Below are 17,852 nucleotides of genomic sequence, written 5' to 3' on the forward strand. Positions count from 1 at the left end.
CAATCACCAGGCTCAATCCCATAACAAAGAAACAAAAAAACAAATGCGAAAGTCAAAAGCAACGTTGAGCTTTATTTACTCCAACAGTTAACCAAATGCACGAGACCCTTACGGCAGTTTTACAGTCGTGACAGTGTAATCGGCAGTAACTCGAACGGAACACAAGAATTCAGTTCAGTTTTGACACGTCAGCTGTAGTGACTCGGACACATTTGAACGTTGCACACAAGCATACTTCCTCATGCATCTGACGTCCGTGTTATTTTAAACATTCTCTAATGTGACTTGTCAAACCTCTACGGTAGGCTTTCCAGTGTTTCGTGTATTGCTGGTTTTGTTTTGTCACATTTCCGACGACCAACAAATTCACTTCTAGCCATTATGTGTAATTTGGCTTCTCTTGTCTGATTTTTTTCGTTTTACTTTATGATTAGCATGCCGCTTATTTCGCCGTCATCACAATCAGGTATGCATGCTGGCATATAATTTACTTTTCTTCTAATGATTGTCCTTCGCATTTGCATCCACCCCAAGAACTGACTTTCATGATTGAAGCGTGTATGGAATTTAAAGTATTACTTGTATGAAGTGTGAATTTTTTTTATTTTGCTTTCGGGTGACAAAATATTGCCAGCATATTGTTTTAGTTTTTTTTTTTAAGTCAAGTCGAGCGATTTCTTTTCTTTTTTTCTCAGATTTTCTGAGTGCACTTCACCCTTGGATGCCCCGGTCCTACCATGGAACACTGTAATCACAATCTAATTGCACAAAAGAATGGGCGGCAGAGAAAGAAAGTAGGTGTGGGACTCTCCCATTCTGAAAGCCCAAAGGACACCGAGAGGACAGAGATGGTCATCTCAGACTCTGAGTACAGGATACATCTCAGAGTCCACCGGGGTATTCGGACCGAGTTGGGGAACGTATTGCTTCTTCTCTTCCTCTATGTGCTGCAAGGCATTCCCCTTGGACTGGCTGGCAGCATTCCGTTGATCCTACAGAGTAAGAATGTCAGCTACAAGGACCAAGCGGTCTTTAGCTTTGTCTTTTGGCCATTTAGTCTCAAGCTTTTATGGGCCCCGCTGGTGGATGCGCTCTACTGGAACAAGTTTGGTCGAAGGTAATAAGAAACTTGTGATCTTTTTTTTGTACAATCGACTGTAAGCTTTGTTTAAACGTGTTGAGCTTTTCTGTTTCTGCTCATGTCTCGGTAGAAAATCCTGGCTGGTACCCACGCAATACTTGTTGGGCCTCTTCATGCTCTACCTTTCTCTAAGAGTTGACTCGTTGCTGCAGAGTGAGGGAGGCCCCAATGTGGTCGCATTGACATCAGTCTTCTTTATGCTTGCCTTTCTAGCAGCCACACAGGTAGGCATCCGTAAGTGTCACGATGGTCAGGCATATTCAAAACGTATGGTTTAGGTGTATGATAATGCTACGACCATACTGAAAAATGTATTGAAAAAATAAAATCTTTGAGTAAAAGAAACAACTCCACGAATAAAGAAAGACACAATCAACTTACAGAAAGGAGAAACAATGTATTTTTTAATTTCGAGAAGCAAAGTGAATAAAAATAGTACATTTAAAAAAATGGTCAGTCATACTACACAACAACAAAATGTAATTTTAACCAGAAGTCATAACAACTGCAACTAAATAAAAAACATCATAATTAATGTTCATTCATTCATTCATCTTCCGTACCGCTTGATCCTCACTAGGGTCGCGGGGGGTGCTAGAGTCCATCCCAGCCGTCTCCGGGCAGTAGGCGGGGGACACCCTGAATCGGCTGCCAGCCAATCGCAGGGCACACATAGACGAACAACCACTCACGCTCACACTCACAGCTGGGGACAATTTAGAGTGTTCAATCAGCCTGCCATGCATATTTTTGGAATGCGGGAGGAAACCGGAGCACCCGGAGCACCCGGAGAAAACCCACGCAGGCCCGGGGAGAACATGCAAACTCCACACAGGGAGGCCGGAGCTGGAATCGAACCCGGTACCTCTGCACTGTGAAGCCTACGTGCTATCCACTGGACTACCGGGCCGCCCCATAATTAATGTAATACAATGAAATCATATGAGAAGGAGTTATTTTTTGAAAGCCCTTTTCCTGCTGTCATCGTCAGGACATCGCTGTAGATGGCTGGGCACTGACAATGCTATCCAGGGAGAATGTAGGATATGCGTCTACATGCAACTCAGTGGGCCAGACAGCTGGCTATTTCCTGGGTAATGTGCTCTTTTTGGCTCTGGAGTCTGCCGACTTCTGCAACAAATACCTCAGAATAGAGCCCAAGCCGACTGGAATTGTCACCTTGGCAAGTAAGTCGGTTTCCCGTATCGCCGAATGTCACACCGCTCTTAATTTTCGACATTCTAACGTTTGTTGTTTGGCTGCAGACTTCTTGTTCTTCTGGGGAGTGGTTTTCCTGGTTTCCACAACGCTGGTGGCCATCTTAAAAAGTGAGACCGAACGAAGCGAAGGCAGGAGGAACGATCCAGAGGAGACCCAGGGTGTTTTCCAAACCTACAAGTTGCTGTTCACGATCATCAATATGCCAGCAGTCTTTACCTACTGCGCGCTGCTTCTCACGGCCAAAGTAAGCACTCTTTCAACACACGAATTTGCCTTTGCGACAGCTCCACTTAGGCTACCCTTTCGTACGCCTGTTTCAGATCGGCTTCTCCGCAGCCGATGCGGTGACCGGGCTGAAGTTGGTGGAGGCAGGCGTTCCGAAGGCACAGTTGGCATTGCTGGCTGTGCCCATGGTGCCTCTGCAGATCCTTCTACCGGTGCTCATCAGTAAATACACAGCGGGGCCCCGACCGTTGGATGTCTTCTACAAGGCCTTCCCTTTAAGGTTCTAACCACCGCACACAAGCACAGCGTTCTGCGTCTTGCGGGTTTGGTCAAGTATTATGTTGTTGCAGGTTAATCATTGGCCTGGGGTTCGCTCTGCTTGTTGCGTGGACCCCAAGCGTGAGACAAGAAGAAGGCTTTCCTGTTTACTACTATGGCGTTGTGCTGCTTAGCTATGCAGTGCATCAGGTGATATGTTACTTGTATACTCGTGATCTCTTTTTTTTATATTTCCAGCTGAGTTTGCTATTTCACAGTGGTGGCCCGGTGAGGTAGTAACTGAATCTTCCTGCCCACAGGTGGCTTTGTACAGCATGTACGTCGCCGGCATGGCTTTCAACGCCAAAGTGAGCGACCCATTGATTGGTGGCACCTACATGACACTGCTGAACACAGTCACTAACCTGGGAGGGAACTGGCCCTCCACTCTTGCACTTTGGTTGGTGGATTCCCTCACGTGGAAGGAGTGTCAGGGCGCTGTTGGGCAAACTTGTGCCTCACCGGAGGCAGTGGGGGTAAGCTCGCGTCTTCTGCCTTCCAGTATTGTAGAACTGTTCTGCGCAATAGTGCAAAACTACTATTACTAGTGACGCAAAGCTATTATTGGGGATTGTGATGCTACTGGTACGGTCCAGAAAGCTTCCTGTGCAAGCCTTAGTTGAGCGTAGTAGTGCAGCACAGCACAGTACTGTAATTTACCCGTAAGGTTTAATTGTGTATTCGTAGACAAAAGTGCCACTCATAGTGAGGGGAAAAAATGAGTTGGAGTTAGTCATTCTGCTAGTCCGTTGAATGCAGCATCGAGTGTGTGTAAGGAGCAAGCACTCAATGTCGCTCGTCCTCTTTTCCAGCTGTGTGTCAAGGAGGGCGGAGCCTGCGTCACAACGCTGGATGGCTACTATGTGGAGTCAGTGGTGTGTGTGCTGATCGGCTTTGCCTGGTGGGTGTGGTTAGGGCCGAAAATGAAGAGGCTGCAGGAGCACAGTCCAGCTGCGTGGAGATGCCGAGTCGTCACTGGTTATGACTGAACCGGTCCATTTTTTTTGTTTTCCCTGAACTCTGGATACTTTATTTTTTTGCATCAAAGCCTTTTGTTTCTTTGGTGACTAACTGAAACAGCATGACCAAATCAGAGCTGGTTCGGTACAGCATCAAGTAATGACCCACTACCACAAGACTGGTTACATAACCCATCCAGAAATAACGCATCATACCTGCCTGACCACCTACTGGTTATTCTTTATGAACTGATAGGAAAAGAACAGCTAAATGTTGTTGGTGGATCACATTGTTTCCGTGTGTGCTTTGGAGTAGATTTATGAAAGATATATATACCATACAGGTCAATGGAACGCTTTAAATTGTCGCTAGGTGTGAGTGTGAGCACGAATGGTTGTTTGTCTTAAATGTGCCTTGCCATTGGCTGGCAACCAGTTCAGGGTGTCCCCTGCCTACTGACAGCTGTGATTAGCTCCAGCATGCCTGCGACCCTGTGAGGATAAACGGATTAGAACATGGATGGGGAAATTACACCTGTTTTTATTGGAACATGGTTTGTGAAATAGAAAGAGATAATCTGTAATAATGTGTTGATTTTTCACTGTTCATCGTTTCAAAAACCAAATATACAGTATAATTATATGCAAAAAAATGCCTGTCACAGCAACATGTTTTTCAATGTAATTTGTAGGTAACTACAGCATGTGTCATGGAGTCCATGGACTTTACTCGGTGAGTTAAGGGAAGACCTGAAGACATTTAGGCTGATATTTTGCACCGCTGGTGAATAAAGTGGTGGTAAGGTAGCAAAGTGAGGTCTCTGAGGCACCACAGCGTTCGTCCTTCAAAATGCACGCGCTTCGATCTTAGGTCGTTGCATTCTATTAGTTCACCACTAGGTGGCACTAAATTCTGTACATTGTACCTTTTACTTCTCGACGCTCGTGCAGAAAGCCGTTGTTCCTGTCTGGCAAAGATGAGACAGGCATCATCACCATTTAATTAAAAATTGCGGTATGTTGATTAAATCACACACGGTTGCAATTTAATGTACACCCCCCTCGCAGGGTTTTGAGTGCAATTGGTGGAGCACAACCCCTCTCCTCCTGCTGGCCAGTCATCTGTAATACGCTACGTACAAGCAATAGAAAAATGAACGTTTGTTTGTTGAACATATGTAAATCGATAAACTTATGTTTTTTTTTTGTTTAGATTGCATTTGGTTTTGTTCCCTTGTGTGCCCTTTTTGTCTGCACCGGTTGACGTCACCCGTGTCCCTTGTGTTTAACCAATCAACTCCCTCAACCCTTTGCGTCTTGTCCAGGTGTTTCTCGCTGTGTCGTAACTGCTTGTATTCAGTTCACTAGGTTGTGTCAGTCTTTGTTGGATCATTGTGAGTGTCTGTGTGCTCCTGTCATGTTTTTTTATGTTGCTATTTTCGGTTTCTTGTCATTTTCAGGACTTTGTTCGAGTACTTCAGTTATTTTTACCCCCCCCCCCCCCCCACTCCTATTTGGATTTTTTTGTTAAATACATCTTGGTCAGTCCACCCTCCTCCAACTACAGTACCACCAAATATATATATATATATATATATATATATATATATATATATATATATATATATATATATATGAGAGATTACTGCTCTTAACATCTGATCTCTGTGATAACGGAGGTCATATGAGGTTTTTCAACATGTGAACAATGAATGTGGATTTTTATTTTGAGTTGTTGGTTGGGCTGGTTTAATTGCTCACAAGAAATATTGGCCATTTTGTAATGCAAATAAGTTCCTAAATGTTAAAACACAAGTTTCAAATTATGAAAATATTAAGGGACCTTCCATTGGTGGACATATCTAGCTTGAGGTTGTCATAGATGAGATGTCATTCAATATATTGAGTTATGGCTGTGTACATGAAGTGCTGTTACACACAGAATACGTCAAACATTATTTTTTGTAAGTTTTATTATAATTCCCCTTGCTTCACCAGAAATGTTCAAATGTTCTCGCAAACTACAGGGCTGGATGGAGGTAGCGAATAATGCAGCCCAAACTTTTTTGAGAAAATTCTAACTCCAAACAGCGTCGAGATCACCCGTTGATAACGGGAAAGGGATGGCATTTCTTCATAATTTTAGTCCAATGATAATAATCCAATTCTATACTCCAAAGGGGGAGCAGATTGATTCAGTTTGGGCCTTTTTAATACATTTATCCCATAATCTCCTCAAAATGTAAAAAGTCAATTTTTTTCCCAAACATAATTGATATGTTTAACTTAGGCTCTCTTATTCATAATTAATGCATAGCACAACATTTGATGAAAGCTAAAGCCACCAATACATTTTGAACGTTAGACCCAATTGCATCTTTTTTTTTTTTGGAATCTGTATGCCGTCTCCCAGCAGCATGAGCACCTTTGTCAATGGCATTCGCTAAATCAGCACAAAGCAGTTGGATGGCTTCTTGAACAGCAGATCACCCTTTCTGCTAAAAAAAAAATCTCCTGCTGCAGGTCCTCTGAAATGTCTCTGGTTCTTCTTAGCTCCAAATTGGGAAGATGTGGTGGGAGAGGGTCAAATGTGGAGAAACCAGAAGCGTCTGTAGAGAACCGTTGCCAATGCAAGACGGTAACACTGATAAATGAACCGAGGCACGCTGGCATCCCGGACCAGCTTTCCACCGCCAGGCTGTGACAGCACATGCAGCGTGTGTTGATGAGCAACATTTGATTGACATTGTCTCTAGCATCCATACCTTTTTGCTTTGCTTCTTAAAAATACGAAAAAAAAAATAAAGAGTCAAGAAATAAACTCAAGCAGGCAAGCTGGGTCATAGGTTCATACGTAAATGCTCGGGCCTTTTTGCTGCCACGGGGTACGCTTGTTGCTTCATCAGAGCCAGGTTGACCCCGGTAGGCTGACGAATTGGAAGAGGTGCGGAGGCTTCCGAGTTGGTTGTCACATCCATCTGCTCTGGTGTGGAGACTTCCATGGCCTGGTCCTGAGGAGACTGGAGGAGAGTCGGCCCTCCGCTCGGGAGGAGTGAGCTGCGCGGCCAGTCCCCTCCCGAAAACTTGACTGGGCTGAAATGATGGAAGAAGGTTAGCACCGAAATGATCAAAACCAAATCTGAATTCGGACTTGCCCGTATACTGTTTTACCTGAGAGGCGTTCTTGGGCTGCCGATGAATCGTCGAGGTGAACGGATTTTGGGCTCAAAGGGGAACTTCTCTTTGATATTTTCCAGGACCGAAGGAGCCACATACGTGAACCCCTGTGGGAAGAAACATTGGAGGGAAGCACAGTGAGTGCTTTCTGGTGAAGACACCAAAAGAGTCCAATGAGCAGAAGTTACCAGGAAAGCTTGATTGGCACTCTCACTAAGCGTTGAGTCATCAGGGCTGTCGACTGGCGTTTGACTGGTGAATTTAGAGTCAAACTGACTCACGTCTTCAGCTGATTGCTGAAAGGTCAGAGGGGAATGAATGACAATAATACATCAAAAAAAAAAAAAACTGTTATAGACATACATTGGTATATTGACTTCTCTTTTTTCAAGTGATGGGCTGTCTCTGGGTTGATGTTTTCACTTTGTATTGCAAGCAAAAATTTGAATTACACAAAAAAAAAGTACCATAATCACATATTGGGGAAGGAGAGCCACGGTCGATGCACTTTCACATTTTCAGCCGTTTATTGACAATAGAAAATGAAAACTCGTGACGGTCTGGACATTCGACATTTTCAAGGCCATGAACGGCGGGCAGCACAAGACGGCTCACTCAGTTACTGCCGATTTAGTGTTTTATAGACATGACCCGGAAGTGTTTTTTAAAATACAAATATGTGGTAAAATTACGATATTTCGAGGTTATGAATTGTGCACAATGAACTAAGCCGAAAATAAGCCTACATAAATAAAACGAGTCTAGTTGGAGAAACACGGTGGCGCCAAACTCACCAAGAAAGGTTTGAAGGGAGGCTCCACTTTACGAGCCAACAAATCTTCCCAGTTGATGTGTCGGAAGAAGGGGTGCGCCTGTGGAACATGATGATGAGCCATTTTTTGGCAGAAACTGACATGTATCATAGTGCTTCTGTGTTTTTTTTTTTTAATACAGAGGAAGGAGGCTCTAACAATTTCTTCATCAAAGGAAATCATTTAAATAGTCTCCATTCATTTTATTTGGAATCCAATCCAATTATCACCATTGTAGGACTTTATTAACTTAACAAATTCTGAAGGAACAAACATTAGAAGTGCTCAAACGGGTCTACAAATAACCAGTGAAGTAATAATGTTAAATCAATTAATCTGTCATTTTATCACCCGTCGCACCGGCTTGCCGCTTAATTGATGCATCGGAGACGCCGCGTTAGCGCTGGAAGTTGTTTGCCTGTCAGAGAGAACTCAGTGAAGTGGGGGAAATCGAAAGTGCACTTCCACCACTCATTTACCAGGAGAGCGCAAGAGTTCACTTTACAGATGCGCCTCACAACTCTTCTTTATTATTTTTTAACAAGAACTTGAAAACTTGAGTTTTGTATTTATTAAACCATTATTTTATTTGATTTTATTTTTTTACGAAATGCACTAAGATTGTGATTCTGGAAAGGAAGTTGACCACTTTAAGAGTGAGTTAACTAACATTAAACCACTGAACTTTCGAGGACTTGTGATATCATGCACAGTAAACCGTAGTTTCTCTTCACGTGTTCTTAACAGCTCTGGTTAGGAAGACTCTGCTCTGACTTTTACGTGTGACATGAAGACAAATGCTGACTCGTCAAGGTCTGGAGTGTTGCACCTCCAATTTCAAACGGATGCTCACCTGCACCTCTGTGGCATCGCCAGCACCCGCTCCCAAGCGCGACGAGGCGGTTCTCTTAAGCAACTGCAATGCACATTTCAAGTCGTTAGGAAAGGCATATCCAATCGCAGTCGCTTCACGGAGGCACCCTCGAGGTCAAAAGCGCGAGCTACCCGTTTCAGGAGGTCTCTGGCTTCCTGCGTGAGGTAGGGTGGAAGGCTGAGCTTGCACTTCAAGATTTTGTCAATGGTCTTTTTGCGGTTTTCGCCAGTGAATGGCGGCTAGGAGTGGAAAGATGAAAAACGAATTGCTCGATCACTGCAGGACTCATTAGGATTTGGAATGGTAGGCAAGACGGCAATTTTGTGAGTCATACCCACCGCCCCAGTGAGCATGTCGTACATCAGAGCACCGAGACTCCACCAGTCGACAGCTCTGTTATGTCCACTGCGCATTAATATCTCTGGGGCCCTGTGCCAATGAGAAGACGTGGCTTATTTAAAAAAAAAAAAACACGAAAGAACTTGCCGATAATACAGTAGTGCAATTGCGCATAGTAGTGTCAATTGGGGCAGAGCGACTTACATGTATTCAATGGTACCACAGAACGTGTGGGTCACTGTCCCGTCGTGAATCGACTCTTTGCACAATCCAAAATCTGTTAACTTGACGTGGCCTAGAAGGAACACATGCATGCATGCACACATCCAATTACAGATCTTTCAGTTATTTTGAGAGTTTTCTGATGTAAAATGGGTTCCGTGGCTCATTAAAGGATGCAAAACGCCAGTCAAGCGGTTGGCGTCGCAGTTTTGTCATAGAACCAACATGTTCAAGCTTGCGCACACCTTGATTGTTTAGCATGATGTTCTCAGGCTTCAGGTCTCTGTAGATGATGCCCTTCTGATGCAGGTGTCCCAGAGCCATGGAGATCTCAGCTAAGTAAAAACTACAAAGAAAGACAATTTGCTCAACTTTGATTCTCTCCTCTTTCATCTCAAACTGCTTCAAACAACAAAGCGTGTGACGGAAAAGTGGTTAGGACTGACTGCACGACTGTCCGTGTTTTATGTTATGTGTTGTGTTTATTATTTTACTTTGTTAACGGTTTTGTTAAGCGCTTTGTTACAGCTGCCGCTGTTGTGAAAGCGCTATATAAATCAGCATGTATTGTATGTATTGTATTGTAATGGCACTTTGCACATTTCAAGCATTAACTAAACTGCTTCCCAGAGCTTCCCCCCCCCCCTCGCCTCTTTTTTTTTAATCTCCTCACCAGGCTGTGTCTTCCATGAATATGCCCTCTCTTTCCAGCTGCATGAACAGTTCTCCTCCTACAAGGGAAAAACAAACAGCATGAGTGAAACACACCTCACCAAGAAGTTAGTCCTCTGCAAACATGAACAACTTAATAAATGTCCCTGAAGAACACTTTATCATCATTGTCCTCGTTTTTTTTTTTTTGTCACAGGTGAGCTGGCGCACTTCCCGGCTGACTTTGTGCGAGAGGCGGTGTACTTTAGTCGCCAGACACTTGCGAGATGCATGAGGGTTGCAAATTTCACCAGACGTCATATGTAACACCGAAGTGATGCGTGATACAAGGTGAGGTGAGCGGATTTATGTTCGTAGCAGTATGACTGCGGTGTCTAAGATCCTAAACTGAATTGTTTTAGAGTGTAGGTGAAGATTGGGATGTCCAAACTATGCCCCGGGGCCATTTGTGGCTCGCCATCCCTTTTTCAGTGGCCCGCAACGTGACCCCAAAAACTAAAAATGGCATTTGAAATGCGGCGCAAGATTAGCTAGCTAGCCAGTTAATAAATAAACAAACAAACAAACAAATAAATAAACAAATAAATAAAGGTGAAACTCTGTAGTTAATAAAGATAATTCAATTTTAGAGGGAAAATGGTGTTTCTTCCACTTTGTGCTCTATGGCTGATTTATGAAGACATCACATTTATGATCCTCAAGTAACTTGTTAGGAAAAATTGTCACTTTACGACTGTTATTTTTTTGGGTTCTGAATATGGAGATGGGATTGGGCTGCTGTTTAGTGCAGAGCTGAATCTACCCTGTGAGAGACAGCTTTTGGCCACCCCAAAAACTTGGAAAAATGGGGGAAAGTGGGAAAAATCTAAATCATAACAAATGGCAGGTCAGCCACCACCCTGAAACCGACGGTGTTCTTCTTTCGCTGTTCCACGATCCTACTTGTGTCAGGTGTGCACGCTGTCGCACTAACCGCTCAGGTACTCCAGGATGAGGTACAGCTTCCCGCCCGTCTGAAAGGCGTAGATGAGATCGACAATGAAAGGATGCTTCACCTCCTCCAGGATGTTCCTTTCCGCCTTGGTGTGGGCTGTGTCCTTGGCATTGCGTACAATCATTGCCTGTCACACACCCAACAACAATCACTGGAAAACGTGAAGCTGCGTTATAAAGCCTAATGAAACCGTTTTTGTTCATTGGACTAGAAGAGTGAGAGGTGTGTGCTGGGTCGAGTCACCGATCCACCTCCATCGCGACAATGACATTTGTTAATGATTGCTAAAGAGAATAAACATTTGATTTGCCACATTTTTGCTCCATACGCCAACATCTACATGAATAATGAGCCAGAACACATATTTTAAATCAGAAACCCCCCGCCAGGAAAATGTTCCTGATATTCCTTTTTTTTAAGTCAACTCCTTTGTTTTGGTCAACTCCGACTGCATTTGTTTTAATCTGACTCCGTATGGTCATGCAGAGTAAACTTCAGTACTGCATGTGCACAATTTACATCATCAGCCCACAAGAATTTTTTTTGTCTCAATTTTAGTGACAGAGAACAACATATGTGCATACTTGTTTCAGTGTATTTACAGAAAGAAGCTGCATCATGGATTCACAGGTTTTGGAAACAATGGGGATGTGCTAAGTAAATATGTTTTTTTTATTAAACATACCTTTTTTAAGACTTTCATGGCAAATATTTTGCCCGAAGCAGCTCCCACGACTTTTCGAACTTGGAAAACCTGCAAAAAGGCAAACAAAGTTTTTTTATGAGCTTGTCAAAAGAAAAGTTGGAAATAAAATAGGTCAAGGCCATGTGCCTCTTCAACACGTACCTTTCCATAACCGCCTTTTCCCAGAACTCTAAGCAGTTCAAAACACTCTGGTCTAATATTTTCTGTCCCCTGATTGACGTTGTCTTCCGATATCTCTATCTTTTCACAACCTTCCATGTTGCTGCAAAGAGACATTCAATACAGAAAAACATGTCGTGGTAATACAATCTCTGGTGACGGCCAATATTCAATGCTTACAAGTCAAATCCGCTGCACTGGTCCATGATGTCATTGATTTGCGCCTGGAAGGAAAAGCAGATGCTCATATGCCAAACATAAAGAACAAGGTGGACAATACCCCACCCCCCTACGCACACACACACAAAACTACCCACCCCCCAACACAAACACACACATGCATGAATGTCCAGACTGTTATATATTCCTGTTCATGATTCTGTAAACTATTAATTCCCTGTTTGACCTGATCGATATTTTATAAAATAATAGTGCATATATTAATAACATAACACAACAGTAACAGGTGAGGGTGAAAAGCTTAATGCTACATATCGCTGGCGTTGGGCCAAAACTTCCTACGAAACAATTTGTTCACTATTTTATCGTTGAATGTGTGTGTGTGTGTGTTTTTTTTTTTAACAAATGGTTGACCAACCTCACATGTTCAAAATGTTCCGCACTCTGATGTAACGTTAATGGATGAATTGACATACTTTTGGGGGTGTCCTAAACAATGATGATTTTGACAGTACAAGGATTCCGCCTGACACCAGCGATATGTTTCCAGAGGAAGGTTGGGGTTTTTCGCATAACATGTTCACGGAGAAGGCGTGCCTCTTCATATAATAAGTATGAGCTGTTGAGATGCAGCACTGTCTCCTGAACATCACGTGAAGCAAGATGTTTAGCAATGCTCTAAATTTGAACATCCAATACATTAAAAAGCAATCCTCTACAATGTAAGATTAATTGGAAAAAAAGGATAATGCTATTAACTTGAAAATACTAACAGCAGTTAGAACAGTATGTTTTTGAGAAATACCATATTTTGTACACAACACAAACACATGTGCTCGTGCATTTATTCTGCACCACAAAGTAGAACTCCACAGAACTGCCAAAATGAACTGTTGCATACTGAAAGACATTTATTACTACTGGCCAGTGAATAAGTAAGGCTGTGCTTGCACAATTCCAACCTGACAGCTATGGCATTTAAACGTTAAAGCATCGCAGTTCCACAAGCTCCTGTTATTAGGTAGACCCAAAGAAAACAAATGTGGCAGCTCTGAAAGAGGTGCAGATTAAAAGTGGCGAGCATGTTAGCTTGTGCTAACGCTGGCCGTGAGGAGGCCCGGGAGTTCCAGCGGCGGGAGTAGGCCCGCGGTGTTTGGCAGCAAGCAGGCAGGCAGGCAAGCTAAGCGACAAACAGCTAGCTCGATAGCTACAGTGCATTAAGACTTTCTGCTGTGACATGTCGAGCGGCTCAGCTCAGAAGCTTCGTTTGAAGTACCTCGTCAGTCTCATCATCGGAGACATTTTGCTCCGGCTGGTCCAAATCAATGTCAAACACTCCGGCCATGGCAGCGATTCGCTCGGTTCGCTCTGTCACAGACCGCAAGAATAACGTCCCCTACCTCATGTACAAACACACACGGCCGCCATGACCGGCTACTACACTGAGCATGCGCAGTGCGGTGCACATCCGAAGGGGCGGTGGGCGGTAACCCAATATGTTTTTTTCATTTTGTCACAAACAACAATAAACACTGAGCCAAAAGTCATTGCCGACTTGTCTTTTGTTTTGAAAGTGGAATTCAATTACTTACAATTGATATTAAATGTGTCTACAAATAATGCATCTCGTTTGTAATCGTGATACTGTAAGGATCACACAAAAAGGAGATTAGTTATGGTTACGAGAAATTAATAGTATATTTTCGAGGAAACACTTGTTTTTTTCTGAGACCAAATACAACGATTTAAAAAAAATAGCCGGATTTCTGATTGACCTGTCACGACTAAACGAACAATATAAGTTTAGTTTGAAAGTTCAACAAGTGGATACCGGAAATCCGCCGTGAAAGCGGCAACAATGAAATACACAGTGTTCCTTTGAAATCGAGACTTGGCCGGCCGTTGTTGTTGTCAGTAGCTAAGTAACTACATGTAAAAGCAGGCGTGTCATACCTAACTCGGATAAAAAAAATGTCAGTATTGACCGTCCAGTTGGGTCAGTGCGGCAACCAGGTGGGTCTGGAGTTATTTGACACCCTTTACAATGACGCTCAGGCAGGCCAAAGGAAAACATACGCTACTGCCAGCTGTGGACGCTTCTTCCACCAAACTGAACATGGAGGTAACAAGTTTCCCTTAGCTTTACTTTTTTTATTAAAGGTAAAGTTGGGATCAATGTCGACCTCTAGAAAGTAACCGATTGACTTTTTTTTAATATTCTGAAGAACATGTTGCCAGGGCAGTGCTGATTGACATGGAGCCAAAAGTCATCAAGCAGAATTTCAGCAAGACAGCCAAATCTGGCAAGTGGAAGTATGACAATGCGTCAGGCTTCAACCAGAGGCAGGGGACTGGGAACAATTGGGCGAACGGGTGAGGTGATTCACTTTTATGATTTATGTAGAAAGTGTCATTAAAATTATACACTACAATTGCATGGGTTAATAAGTACGTGATTTATTTTAAACAAAATTTGAGGGGCACGGGTTGCATGGTGTGCTTGTTGGTTAAGATCTGCCTCACGGGTCTGGGTTTGAATCTCAGTAATGGCCTTCATGAGTGGAGTGTGCAGATTATCCGGGTACTCCGATTTCCTCATATATTCTCAAAAAATGCATGTTGATTTCATTGAAGAGTCATCAAAATGTGAACCTTATGATGAAGAAGACTGTTTAAATATCGTCATCTACTTTGCATTAAACAAACTGAACGAGGACATTTTTACGCCTAAAAAATGCATGTCCCCTTAAACATACAAATATGTTTCCCCAATGATATGATATCATAAATGGTATGATGACAATATAGTGCAGCTTGTAAAACTCAAAACTTGTCTCCAGGTTTTGTATCCAGGGCCCTCGTCACAGAGAAGCGGTGGAAGATATCTTGCGGCGGGAGGTGGAACGCTGCGACCGACTGCATGGCTTCTTAGCCTTGATGAGTGTGGCGGGTGGGACGGGCTCTGGAGTGGGCACCTATGTCACTCAGTGTCTGCGGGACATCTACCCAAAATCCTTCATTGTCAACCACCTAATCTGGCCATACAGGACAGGTGAGGTATGAAGACCTCTCTCGGCATATATAATAAATGAGAAGTTTCAAAACAATAACCGCTTTGTGTCTTTTAGGTGATTGTGCAGAACTACAACTCGGTACTGACACTGGGTCACCTCTACCAACTGTCGGATGGCCTCCTGGTACACGAAAATGACACGGCGCACAGGATTTGCAGTCAGCTGCTCCATATCAAAGACATCTCCATTGCTGATATCAACAAGGTGATTGCTCATCAGCTGGGAACCGTCCTTCAGCCTGCGCTCACCGCTGACTCCAACGGAGTCTACAGCACGAATCCTCTGGGTGAGAGACACACCGCGTGATCTCCAGCATTGGGTTGATGTGTGACCAATAAACTCTTGCATCTCGGTGCCAAGGAACTGATGCAGGACAAAATGGCAACCCTTGAGATGGATAAATATGAGTGGAAATTTCTGCATAATTTATATTCCATAAAAGTAATCAGAATACCGTGCATTTGGACATACGGGGGCACATAGAACATATTAATGCAAAGAAAATGTTTGACTTGACTTTGCTTTAAGTGATAGATTTGCTCTCGGGGTCCTTATCCACAAATAGCAAGGAAACATTATAGTAATTGGAATGAGACACGCTCACAGTGGAGGAGAATGAGCCAACTGAACTGAACCGATGATTTGCTTGGATTATTTACTGCATGTACAACTAGTTATTTCTGCTTTCCTCTCAGGTGAATTTGTGAGCGCCCTTGCATGTCACCCTGAGTACAAGCTGCTCAGCATGAGCACCATACCTCAAATGCAAAGTTCCTCCATTGCATTTACCGATTTCCGATGGCCAGCACTGATCAAACACTTGCGCCAGATGCTCATCTCCAACTCCAAGATGGAGGAAGGCAAGTATGGCCAGAAATGGATTATCTCCCGTTTTAAACTCTTGTACAAGTGGTTTTGAGTACGATGAAAAGCACTTTCGAAATAAATGTATTATTATTTTCAGCACTCAAGGTCAGCAGCCTGTCGACAAAAACAATTCTCTCCAATCTGCTAAATACATGAATTATAATTATATAACAAAAATTAATGGATAATAATAGTGCACACCACAAATAAGGACAATTAAATTGAGTTGTTAGATATCTTGAGATTCCTTTCAGAATATTTTTTTTGCAAACACAAGCACACAAAAACATTTTAGAAATATTGAATCTTAACTGTTCTTTGAGAAACTTATATTATTTTTCCAAAGGGTTGCACTCTACTATTGCATATAATTTGGAAAAAGGCACCAAGTTCTTGTAATATATTCCAGTAATTGTCTTGTTTTGAATTTCATCTGTAAGGACTTGGGCTTTGGAACCGGAGGGTGACAGTTCAAATTATATTCAAATTCTTCCCACAAGAACTATATTTCCCATTTCCTTTTGGTACAATGGTGTGTTGTTACCCATTTCAGCCTTATGTATTATAACATAATACGTTCAGTATTCTTCCGACGTTGTAAATGCACCCGTCACATCTTTGGGGATATTATAAAACACCGTATGTTGGCAGGTATAGACTGGCAGGTGCGTCCATTGGCTGTCTCCGAGAGGACAAGGAGTCTGACTGGATCCAGCGTCAACACTTCCTTGGCCAATCTGCTCATACTGAGAGGCAAAGACGTGTTCAGTGCAGAGACAGGTTTGACAGATCATGGCTAAATGTACTTTCATTTTTTTTTTTAAACAAACATCAGCAGTTCTCCATTCAAATAGCTAATGTGAATAAAATCTCCACGCCAATAGGTATCTTCGACGAGGCTGCCCTTTACAGCTCATGGCTCTCACCTAAAGATGCTTTCAACATTTGGAAATGCCCCGTCTCGTTTAATAAGTACGAAAAAACGGCGACGTTGGTCAGCAACAGTCAAGCTTTGATCGAACCATTGGACAACATGGTGAGAAAAGCTTGGAGTATGTTCGCTGCAAGGTGAGTTCTCCTCGGAGACTAGGTGCTCCCTTCTAGGGTTTAGGTAAAAAAAAAAGAAAATCATATTCTCGAATATCAAATCTGCAAAAACCATGATGATGTGGCAATTTTGTCGTTTTGTTTTTGTTACAGGGCCTACATCCATCAATATACAAAGTTTGGGATTTCTGAAGAGGATTTCCTTGAAAGCTTTGCATTTACAGAGCAAATCATTTCCAGCTACAGTCAACTGGGCTGTAATGTATAAAACAGAATGACAGACTGTCTTTTACCTTGAGGACTCCAGAAACGCACAATACTGTACATGCAATGCTGCAAATATTGTACATGACTAATTCCATGATTAATAAATGTATTTTTGTTGCTCAAAGCATCTATGCATCAAACAAGAGAGAACAATTTGAAAGGAGCACCACCACATATAGTAATTATATGAATTTATTGTTTAAGGATTCCACACAGTAACATTTGTATCACCGATTAGATAAAAACAGGTTGTTCATCGAAGTGTGGTACACTGCACAAAAGTAAAAGGCAGATGATGACCCACAACTTCAGTCAGCTTACAGACTGCCGTTGCCACGGGAGATTTAACAGCCAACACCAGTCTGATAAGCTAGCTGATGAGGTGGACATTTGGTGGCCCAGATGCACAGTGCCAAACAACTGAAACAAGAACCATAAAGAATAGGAGGACAACAAGGAACTACCACACACAGCGATAGTCAACCTAACTTGGAGGCAGCCAGCTGTACAGCCCTGCCAATGTGTTGACTTACCTGGTAGATCTTTTCTTCAAGGGACATATACTTTCCAGCCTTAGCACAATAAGCAAACCAATGAA

General features: G+C 42.9%; 3 protein-coding genes and 1 long non-coding RNA gene across 6 annotated transcripts; 3 read left to right on the forward strand and 1 right to left on the reverse strand.

The window, feature by feature from the left end:
- Positions 1-202: 202 nt before the first annotated feature.
- On the forward strand, positions 203-4,249 carry slc33a1 (solute carrier family 33 member 1). Of its 3 annotated transcripts, XM_052078261.1 has the most exons (11): positions 215-301; positions 424-466; positions 696-1,117; positions 1,212-1,365; positions 2,133-2,328; positions 2,407-2,606; positions 2,683-2,867; positions 2,938-3,055; positions 3,166-3,381; positions 3,718-3,898; positions 3,986-4,249. In XM_052078261.1, the coding sequence occupies exons 3-10, from the start codon at positions 738-740 to the stop codon at positions 3,892-3,894; spliced, it is 1,626 nt and encodes a 541-aa protein (XP_051934221.1). In that variant the 5' UTR covers positions 215-301; positions 424-466; positions 696-737; the 3' UTR covers positions 3,895-3,898; positions 3,986-4,249. The 3 variants fall into 3 exon arrangements, with proteins under 3 accessions (XP_051934222.1, XP_051934221.1, XP_051934220.1); XM_052078260.1 differs by having other exon boundaries at positions 3,718-4,249; XM_052078262.1 differs by lacking the exon at positions 424-466 and having other exon boundaries at positions 203-301; positions 3,718-4,249.
- Positions 4,250-5,819: 1,570 nt separating this feature from the next.
- rps6kb1b (ribosomal protein S6 kinase b, polypeptide 1b) lies at positions 5,820-13,460 on the reverse strand. The gene is made up of 15 exons (XM_052078263.1): positions 13,276-13,460; positions 12,000-12,043; positions 11,802-11,922; positions 11,640-11,708; positions 10,934-11,081; positions 9,962-10,019; positions 9,534-9,634; positions 9,271-9,361; positions 9,066-9,156; positions 8,859-8,966; positions 8,707-8,769; positions 7,836-7,913; positions 7,230-7,337; positions 7,036-7,148; positions 5,820-6,957 (listed from the first exon to the last, which is right to left on the reverse strand). The coding sequence occupies exons 1-15, from the start codon at positions 13,342-13,344 to the stop codon at positions 6,705-6,707; spliced, it is 1,515 nt and encodes a 504-aa protein (XP_051934223.1). The 5' UTR covers positions 13,345-13,460; the 3' UTR covers positions 5,820-6,704.
- Positions 6,837-7,338, forward strand: LOC127608866 (uncharacterized). The gene is made up of 2 exons (XR_007964401.1): positions 6,837-6,975; positions 7,122-7,338. It is a non-coding gene; the product is annotated as an uncharacterized LOC127608866 (long non-coding RNA).
- A 356-nt stretch (positions 13,461-13,816) lies between the features above and the next one.
- Positions 13,817-17,378, forward strand: tubd1 (tubulin, delta 1). The gene is made up of 8 exons (XM_052078521.1): positions 13,817-14,121; positions 14,225-14,372; positions 14,840-15,056; positions 15,128-15,359; positions 15,769-15,933; positions 16,592-16,720; positions 16,825-17,008; positions 17,141-17,378. The coding sequence occupies exons 1-8, from the start codon at positions 13,971-13,973 to the stop codon at positions 17,253-17,255; spliced, it is 1,341 nt and encodes a 446-aa protein (XP_051934481.1). The 5' UTR covers positions 13,817-13,970; the 3' UTR covers positions 17,256-17,378.
- The last annotated feature ends 474 nt before the right edge of the window (positions 17,379-17,852 follow it).

The sequence above is a fragment of the Hippocampus zosterae genome, chromosome 10 (genome assembly GCF_025434085.1).
Source record: "Hippocampus zosterae strain Florida chromosome 10, ASM2543408v3, whole genome shotgun sequence".
NCBI lineage: Eukaryota > Metazoa > Chordata > Actinopteri > Syngnathiformes > Syngnathidae > Hippocampus > Hippocampus zosterae.

What these genes read in the sequence shown, in the direction of transcription:
- rps6kb1b (XM_052078263.1), bottom strand. Translation starts at nt 13,344, where the DNA reads ATGGCCGGAGTGTTTGACATTGATTTGGACCAGCCGGAGCAAAATGTC. An exon ending in GAAAAGGCGGTTATGGAAAG is followed by an intron (nt 11,709 to 11,801) that starts GTACGTGTTGAA and finishes GCCTTTTTGCAG; the next exon opens with GTTTTCCAAGTTCGAAAAGT. An exon ending in CCAGAGACCTCCTGAAACGG is followed by an intron (nt 8,770 to 8,858) that starts GTAGCTCGCGCT and finishes TGTGCATTGCAG; the next exon opens with TTGCTTAAGAGAACCGCCTC.
- slc33a1 (XM_052078262.1), top strand. Translation starts at nt 738, where the DNA reads ATGGAACACTGTAATCACAATCTAATTGCACAAAAGAATGGGCGGCAG. An exon ending in CCTTTCTAGCAGCCACACAG is followed by an intron (nt 1,366 to 2,132) that starts GTAGGCATCCGT and finishes TGTCATCGTCAG; the next exon opens with GACATCGCTGTAGATGGCTG. An exon ending in CCTCACCGGAGGCAGTGGGG is followed by an intron (nt 3,382 to 3,717) that starts GTAAGCTCGCGT and finishes CCTCTTTTCCAG; the next exon opens with CTGTGTGTCAAGGAGGGCGG.
- tubd1 (XM_052078521.1), top strand. Translation starts at nt 13,971, where the DNA reads ATGTCAGTATTGACCGTCCAGTTGGGTCAGTGCGGCAACCAGGTGGGT. An exon ending in CTACAGCACGAATCCTCTGG is followed by an intron (nt 15,360 to 15,768) that starts GTGAGAGACACA and finishes CTTTCCTCTCAG; the next exon opens with GTGAATTTGTGAGCGCCCTT. An exon ending in TGGAGTATGTTCGCTGCAAG is followed by an intron (nt 17,009 to 17,140) that starts GTGAGTTCTCCT and finishes TTTTTGTTACAG; the next exon opens with GGCCTACATCCATCAATATA.